General features: G+C 31.1%; 1 protein-coding gene across 1 annotated transcript in view; it reads left to right on the forward strand.

Moving 5' to 3' along the window:
- Window positions 1–7,448, forward strand: part of tpo (thyroid peroxidase) — a 30,504-nt gene extending 23,056 nt beyond the window's left edge. The window contains exons 11-13 of the mRNA XM_052620281.1: window positions 675–912; window positions 1,893–2,101; window positions 7,015–7,448. Coding sequence (XP_052476241.1) covers window positions 675–912; window positions 1,893–2,101; window positions 7,015–7,037 — 470 coding nt within the window. The 3' untranslated portion in view covers window positions 7,038–7,448. The remainder of the gene's footprint in view (window positions 1–674; window positions 913–1,892; window positions 2,102–7,014) is intronic.
- The last annotated feature ends 2,297 nt before the right edge of the window (window positions 7,449–9,745 follow it).

Genomic DNA, 9,745 nt, shown 5'->3' on the forward strand with positions numbered 1-9,745 from the left:
ATATATATATATATATATATATATATATATATATATATATATATAAATTTTATTTTAGCTTTAGATTCAATGGCCACATTTTCATTTCATACAGTAACTGGATGAAATAAAAAGCTAAATGAAAATAAATAAAATATGTATTTAAAAATAAATAAAAACTAAATTAATAAAACTTTAGATTAAGCTGAACACAAAATATATATTTAAAAAAAATAACTGAATCAAAACTGTGATACTAAAATAACACGGGTCCGATTTCCTCAAAAAATTTCACTTTTATTAAATAACTCTCTCTCTCTATATATAGGCTTTGAGACATACATACAGACATGCTTTAAACAAAATACACCTTAACTGAAATAAAACTCATTTTAAATGTATGTCAGCTACTTTCCAATGCAACATAAAGCTTAATTTGATGTATTAAAATAACTAAAGCTGAAATAAAAATGTATAAAATCTATATTCATTTTAAAATTGATGAGTCGATTTGACCAATTCACTCTTAAAGAAATGAGAGTCATATTAATTCAACTACAACTGCAGAACAGGAATAATTTTTCATGTATTTTAAACTGAACCAGAGTTGAATTATTTGTGCTTGCTATTATTTGGTATTTAATAAGCATGTGATCTGAAAACCTGAATCTGATTGGTCGGTTGGTCTATTACAGGTTACAATGACTGGAGGGCTTTCTGTGGATTTGACAGAATTGAAACCAGATCAGATCTCGCCGAGTTGGTCGGCAGCGGTGTTCTGGTGGAGAAGATAATGGATGTGTACGGCCATCCGAACAACATAGATGTGTGGCTGGGAGGTCTACTGGAGCGTCCGGTGTCCGGCGGCAGAATCGGCCCGCTGTTCACATGCTTGATCGGGAAACAGATGAAGACTCTGAGGGAAGGTGACAGGTGCGTTAAACACGTCAAAAACACTGCTCAAATACTGTCAAAATACAGTCAAGATCTTTAAATCAAAATACATTTCCTTGAGATGCAGAGTCTTGTTTGTGCGACTCTCATGAATTGGATCTTTTGAGTGAATCGGTCAAAAAGACTCACAAGTCGAATTCAGACTAACGAGTTATTGCTTCACGTAGGAATCATTCGGATCAGAGTTTTAAAATTAGGATTAATAGTTCCCTCTTTTTTTTACTGATTTTGCAGAAAAACCTGTTCATAAGAGTTGTAGTTGTACTAGTTGGACTGATTGTCCCTGAGTGAATCGGTCGAAATGACTCATGGATCAGTTTCAAACAAATTAGTTACTGGTTTGCTAACGGCTCATTTGTTATCAAAATGGTTCTTTCATGAAAAAAAATAAAGCATTAAGATAAGTTGTTTTTGTTTTTAAAAGTACTTTGTTCCATAAAATTACTTTTGATTAAAGCAACTTTCACAAACTGATTATTTTTTGTGAATTGGTCAAAATGACTCGTGAATCAATTTTAACATTTCAAAATGACTTTTTTGTAAATTGTACTTTAATGAAAAAAACATAAAAGTGAAGGTGAATTAAAATGACTATAAGTCTTTACTCAAAAGAATCAGTTTTTAAGAGTTGCAGTTGTAGTTCAATCAGTGCGACTCTCATGAACTGATTCTTCCTTAATGAATCATTCTAAAACACTCATGAATCAATTTAAAATGTAACTTAAGTTTTCAGAGAACAAGACAATGTTTTATAATTTAGCTTTCAATGTGTAAATATTTACACTGGAAAACAAAATACAAATATGGAATAAGAATTTAGCTTTTGGTTTTATTCGACTTCTGTTTCCTGTAAATGTTTTTTTGTGAAATGATTAAACTCAGTCTGAGTTCATGTCAAAAGCGACAAGAATAAGACATTGTTTCAATCAAACTGCTGATATTTCTGTTGTGTGTTTCAGATTCTGGTGGGAACATTCTGGTGTGTTTTCCCCGAAACAAAGACGGGAACTACAAACCCACTCTCTGTCTCGTGTGATCTGTGATAACAGCGGCGTGACGGAGGTTCCTCTCGATCCGTTCAGACTGGGATCTTACCCAGAAAACTTTGTGTTCTGTGGGAACGTCCCATCGATGGACCTGGAGGCATGGAGGGAACGACCTAAAGATGGTATATAGATATGTATTTAAGATGTTTTTTCTGCTTAGCAAGGCTGTATTTATTTAATCAAAATACAGTAAAAAATTTTAATTATTATTACAGTTTAAAATAACAGTTTTCTGTGTGAATATCTGTTAAACTGTAATTTATTTCTGTGATGCTCCGCTGTATTTTCGGCATCATTACTCCAGCCTTCAGTGTCACATGATCTTTCAGAAATCATGAAGATATGATGATTTGAGATATTTATTGAGAAATATTTCAGATTATTATCAATGTTGAAAACAGTTGTGCTGCACAATATATATATATATATATATATATATATATATATATATATATATATATATATATATATATATATATATATATATATATATATATATATATATATTATTATGGAAACAATGATACATCTTATTTTTCAGGATACTTTGATGAAATTAAAGTTTAATAGAACACCATTTATTGTAAATATAAATATTGTGTAATATGTCTTTGCTGTCACTTCTGATCAATTCGATGTGTGCTTGCTGAATAAAAGTATTAATTTCCTTAAAAATAAAATTCTTCCTGACCCCAGTCTTGTGAATAGTATTGTATGTGCAAAGAAAAATGTATATTTTAGGTCATGGAACTTGTTAAATTTCATATTTTTAATGAAATTTATTTTCTTTCACAAGTTCACTTGTGTGTACCAGATTTTTTTTAACTACAAATATTCAATGTAGCCTTGCAGTTCATTTTAACTCATAAACACTGCATGCATGATAATTTTCTAGAAATAGTTTAGTATTTTTAAATGAAGCGAAGCATGTAAAGTATGTGTGTTCTGCTTCTGAACGCAGCTAAACTCTGCTGTTGAAAGTCATGAATAGGAAAGAGGCTGTAATGTGAGGAATTACAAAGTGTCTATGAGGGCAAAAACACATGCAAATTCACGCAGTAAGTGATTGAGTGGAATGGCGTGTGTCTAAACTGCAGCGCTCAAGCCTCATTCGGTCCCAGGAGAGACGTGTAGAAGCGATTTTAAACCCAGTGAGACAAATTGATGGCTCTATGGTGACAGTGTTTGCGTCATCCAAACTTGTCAAACACACAAATCACTGTTTGAATCTTAAGGAGAAATCTGTTGTTTCTGCTAACCCATACAGCACCCCCCCAAAAAAAAGAAAATAAGAAAAAAAAAACTTTATGTATTATGCATTTAAAATATATTTAGCAATCCATATATTTCAATCCTAGAAAATACATGAATTTGAAAAAATATTTTTTAACACATCTGAATAAAAATCTGCAAGGAAAGTACTTTACAGTAAATGCATTTATAATAATAAAAAATATTTTTATTTCAAATAAATGTTCAATTTGACTTATATATATGAAAAAACAACTGAAAAAAAATGGTTTCCACAAGAACAACAACAAAAAGACTCAGCAGCACAACTGTTTTCAACATTGCTAATAATCAGAAATGTTTCTTATTATAATGATTTCTGAAGATCATGTGACACTGAAGACTGGAGGAATGATGCTGAAAATACAGCTGTGCATCACAGGAATACATTATACTTTAACAGATATTCACATAGAAAATTACTATTTCAATAATACTTCACAGTTTCTGTTTTTACTGCATTTTCAATCAAATAAATGCAGCCTGCATGAGCAGAAATGACTTCTTAAAAAAAAAAAAAAAAAAAAAAAAAAAACTTTTTACCGATAATGTAGATCAAATATTTTACATCTATCTAGATATCTAAAGAACTAGAGGCCGATATAATACTGATATATACATAAAAAACCAAGTCACATCTAAAGACCAGGACTCTTTTACCTTCTTACAGAGATAAACCACTTATAAACCTCAGTAACGCACAGCGGCGGATGTTGTTTCCCGTTCAGTGATTAGGCCCCAGGGTGTTGGACGGCAGCCGCTCGTGCAGCGTATTAACAATCATTTTCAATGTGTTGTTGGCTCCTCAAAGTCTGTAATTCTCCCAGCGCCGACGCTTGTAATCTCAGCGCTGGAATGCAGCCCAATGACAAATATTGATCCATTATGAGGCTGCAACGCTGCCAAAACAATTAACGTTAGCAGTCGCACCTGTTACATGCAGGGAAATTAATCTTCCTAATGAATATTAGGCGAATCCCACGGTGCGAGCGTGAGTCTGAGAGAAGCTCCCGCAGCGAGTGAGTTTCCACATCGTGCCAGATATAGAAAACGGGTTTGCATTAGATTGGCCCCCTGACATCACGGGTCCTGACCCCTTCCCAAGCCATCTATGGTGTTTATTCAATCCTGAAGCTGGAGCTGCTGGCGGCTCAGATAATGTCCTCTGGAGGAGATTGAGTGTGTAAATGGGTGTCACATGATGCTTGTCCTCAGGGCATCGATGGCACACAAGTCCCAAATCATAACAACAACACCAGCAACACATTTCACCAACAGGATCAAGCTGATACTCTCCACAGGACGGTTACTTTAATACAACACAACAGAAAGCCTTAACCATGTCTTGAAAACTGGGGAGGACCAGTTTTTAAATTTTTATTGAAAAGACCCCAGTTATTATGGTATTTTTATTTAAAGGACTCATAGAATGTATATAGAGACATATACACAGTTAGATATATAGACACAGTATTGCGAGATATATAGACACAGTATTGCGAGATATATAGACACAGTATTGCGAGATATATAGACACAGTATTGCGAGATATATAGACATGGAATTGCGAGATATATAGACATAGAACTGCGAGATATATAGACACAGTATTGCGAGATATATAGACACAGTTTTCGAGATATATAGACACAGTTTTGCGAGATATAGACACAGTTTTGCGAGATATATAGACACAGTATTGCGAGATATATAGACAAAGTTTTGCGAGATATATAGACACAGTTTTGCGCGATATATAGACACAGAATTGCGAGATTTATAAACACAGAGCTGAACAACATAAATGCAGAATTGTAAGATAAAAACAGATTTGCAAGATATATAAATGCAGAATTGCAAGATATAAACAGAATTATGAGATATATAAACAGAATTTCGAGATATAAATGCAGAATTTTAAGATATAAACAGATTTAAACAGATTTTTACTTAATCAGTCAATAAAGCATTATATTTAGATTTTATTTTAATTAAATTAACATTAAATCAGCACTATCTAATGACAGAACTTTATTTATTAAAACTAAATCTTGATCCGGCCAGTACTGGAGACACCGGCATATCTTCTTCTTGTTCTTAAAATCGGAATAATTCCAAATGATCTTCTGTTATTTTGTCACAACAATACAACAAAGAAAGTAGTTTACATGTAGCGTGTCGATTATGTAAGCATGGTTTGTAAGACTCTCGCTTTCTCTCTTTGATTCTGTGAGAAACACAGCGCTCTCAGCAAAGCGACGGCGAGTAGTACGCCTTCAAACTAAGGTTAACTGTGCATAAAATACAGCTGCGCTGCACATACATTGATATGAATTGAAAATGTACCAATCACTTGACGGAGAGCAAAACTCTCAAGCGTTCAGTCAGAGTGTTGGGCGAGTGAAAGTATACAGTATCTGTGCTAAACTTATAATTAGCCTCCAACTCACACACTGGCGAGCCAAATCTAAGAGTATATTAGCCAAATGCTAATGATAGACATCATTTAGTCGCCCAGATTGAAGATTTAGTCCCATTTGCAAATTATTTACTTGCAATGTAGAGAGTTGGCAGTGGTGCCCGGAGAGCAGGTGGGGTTCGGTGTCCGAGACTCGAACCTGCAACCTTTGGTTTGCAAATCTGATAGACAAACCAATAGACAACGACTGCAACATTTACCTTATTTACCTATTTCATGGTAGAAACTAAAAAACAGAATGGCAAGATGAGAAAAATATGGAATGCGATACAGTATATAAATTTATGCATTTAGCCAAAGCTTTTATCCAAAGTGACTTACATTCAGGCTATCAATTTTTACATATCATGTGTTCCCGGGGAATCGAACCCCCAAACTTGCGCTTGATAATGCAATACTCTACCAATTGAGCTACAGGAAGAATTACAAGATATAAGTAGAATTGCGAAATGTAAATGAAAGTTAACGCTTTATTCCGATAGTCCACTTTAGACATTCTACTAACAGTAAGTAACTTTGCAACTACATGTCAACTAGCAGTAAGTAGAGTATTATTAAACTGTCTGCTTAATATCTTCTAACACTTTCTTTGTCAACTTATTCAACTAACCCTAAACCTACCCTAACAGTCTACTCTGAGAGTTAGTAGACATGTAGTTGCAAATAATGAGATTTAGTTGACATGTAGTTATAAATTTATTTATGGTTAGTAGAATGTCTAAAGTGGACTATAAAATAAAGTGTAACCAAATGCACAATCGTGAGAAAAATCACAGGAATAAAATACATTTAACATATATTAAAATAATTTTTAGTTATTTAAATTATAATAAATTCAGCCTCAAGCAGAGTATTCGAGACTTGTTTCAAAATAAATAAATAAATAAACAAACAAATAAATAAATAAAAATACAAAATCCCAACCCCATGCAAGCTTTTGAAGGGTGGTGTACATTCAGTACTGAGGTGTTTTTTTTTATTATTATTCATATGCCTAATATAGAAAACACACAATGGAAAAATGCCCTTGTTTCTCGTCACATTCAATGACATAAATCATGCAAATGACTAAATTATCAAAATAAAGCAGTGCAATTGTAAGAAAAAAGAAAGTATGCAAAAAGTTTTCCCTTTAGAATTTTTTTTTTTTTTTTTTTTTTTTTGTCTAAAGTTTCTATCAACCATTCCATTTATTATTTCATATGTCAGTTCAGATCTAACCCTAGTATTTTGGTTTGATGAAACAATTTTTTTTTCTTCTGCAGACGTTAGACTGACAGTGTTTTAAGGCACAATGACGTGCTGTTAGAGAATAAAGAGCTGCTGAACATTGTGCAGGAACTACAGGACGCCGTACAGGTCTGATGAATCATGACCGGCTCATTATGTTGAATATAATACAGTGCTGCAGGCTCTAATTAGTGATGGATTAATATTCTTTACTCAAACCTGCCTCATTCTCCAACCGCACAGAAGCAATGATCAGTGTACTGTACCATCTGAGAGAAACTAGTTGTGCTGCATGTGGCTTCATGTAAAATGCATTTACTGATAGAAGTGTATTAAATCACTGTGTGTTAAGTAATGCAAGTTTACTAGTTCATATGCTTGTAAAAACTGAAATATAAATGCAATAAATTTCCATTTACCAGTTTTGGTTTTAATTATCCTGATTACTTTTATAGTAAATGTAGTCCATGTATATTAAGTATTTAAACTCATTATATACTTATTGAATTATACTCATTTCATGTCCCACATACATCGGGGTTATTATTATTTATTTATTTATTTTTATTTTTTTGCTATTAACAGTGTTAAAATATTAAAGTTTTAATATTCATATTTTGAATCAGTTTTTATTTTTTATAATTTATGTTTCCATTGTAATTATAACGTTTTGGTAATGTTTTTTTTTATTATTTATTATTTATTTTATATATGCATATATAGTTTTTATTCATTTTTATTTCAGTTTTAGTTTTAGTTATTTTAGAACATCACACTAAACTAAATAAAATGATACATGTTGCCATGGAAACTAGGTGAAACAATTGTTTTTATAAATATTTGATTTCAGTTAATATGTATATTTTATAGGTTTTAGCTTTAGTTAACTATAATATCCCTGCTAATATATTAAACCTGACTCTAACTGGAATATATATATATATATATATATATATATATATATATATATATATATATATATATATATATATATATATATATTTTAACAAAAAAACCTACCAAACTAACAACCAAAATCATTATTTATTTTATTTATTATTATTTTTTACCAGGGGTTTTATAGCTATAAAAAATTAAATAAAACAATTACAAATTGTTATTTCAAATAAAAATAAAGTTATTTTTAATTGCTTAATTTCAACTATGTTTAACAATGTAGTAAAATAACTAAAGCGGAAAACCATATAGACATAAAAAAAAAAAAAACTTAAGAAAAGTGGCAAAAGCACACAAGACTACTGAAACTTTAAAATTAAAATGTAAACAGAAAATATTTAAATAACAAATATTCATAATATTAATGAAACTATATTAGTATTTTAATGATACTAAAAATCTGATATGTTAATTAAATGGAAACAAGCAAAAAAAAACTTTATTCGAAGGCGCAGAAGTTTTAAGCAAATAAGTAATAATTTAAGTTAAAATAACACAGTTTATGATATTTTACATTGCGAACAAACGGTGCAACCAAATTAAGTTGGCAACTGGCTAATCACAAACTACTGTAACTAACCCCCGATCATTTTAAACCAAACCATATGAACAGTGGATGAAGCAATCATCAAACTCAAAGCAAATAAAGCAACGGCGTTTATTCCAGTGACCCTTCCATGCTAATAAATGAACTCAATTCTACCCAAACAGATGTGTACCACATTTACATTTTAAACCTGAATTTAAACTCTTTGACAAGGACAGGCTAAAATACAAAAGCAATTAGTTGGAAAACGAGACAGCTGGAATACACATAAAGCGGAGGCTAATTCAAAGCATGATGCTCTTTCACTGCAGTTTCAGTGTCTCCACACTCTTCATTACAGCAGATCTGCCCTTCACCATTAATGCATCTGCAATGATTCACTGTAAAAACAGCACAGCGTTTGCCTTTAGAAAAGGAATATGTGATGCACTATTAAAATGACATGTGCAGTTACTTCAAGGATCTTTCTGCCTGATCTGAGCAGTAAAGCGTCAGTGTATTCACATCATGTTGCATTATGAACTGCATTCTGACACAAATACACACAGTCTGACATGCTTCCAGGAAAAAACAAGTGATAAAAAAGAAAGATATTGAGTTTAAAATAATAATTAAAAAAATCAGTTTCTTTAATTTGATGGTGAACGGTGAGGGATAAACCAAGTTACTTTTTTTTATTTTTTCTTTTTTTTACAGTAAGTAAACGTTACTGTACTTTTTGGCCATGTGATGTAACTATGTGAACTTCACATAAATGCATATTAAACATCAAATATATAAAAGTAGTGTTGTTGTTTTTTTCTAATATTTTGAAGTTTACTTTTTAAATAAAAAATATTTATGTTTTCACTTTAATTTTTTTTTCTACTTTAGATAGTGTTCATTTGTTCTGTGTTTTTGACATTTTTATTAATGTGACATGTTTACTCCGTTTAGTTGTAGTTTTTATTTATTTATTTATTAGCTCTAATGCTTAACAGATAAATAGTCACACACAACTGCATATAAAAATCAAATATATAGAGTGTTATTTTATTATCAATGAAATACTATTATAGATTTTATTAATATTTTGACTTTTATTTTCATATTTCTTTTTTGATTCATTTTACCTTATTTATTTATGTCTATTTTCTTAATTCACTCAAATAAAGCAACATACAAAAAGCACATAACTGCATATTAAACATCAAATATATACGACAGCAACATCTATTATATTATTTTATAGTTTTGTTAATATTTTGTATTGTATTTTTCTT

The sequence above is a fragment of the Carassius gibelio genome, chromosome A17 (assembly GCF_023724105.1).
Source record: "Carassius gibelio isolate Cgi1373 ecotype wild population from Czech Republic chromosome A17, carGib1.2-hapl.c, whole genome shotgun sequence".
Taxonomy (NCBI): Eukaryota; Metazoa; Chordata; class Actinopteri; order Cypriniformes; family Cyprinidae; genus Carassius; species Carassius gibelio.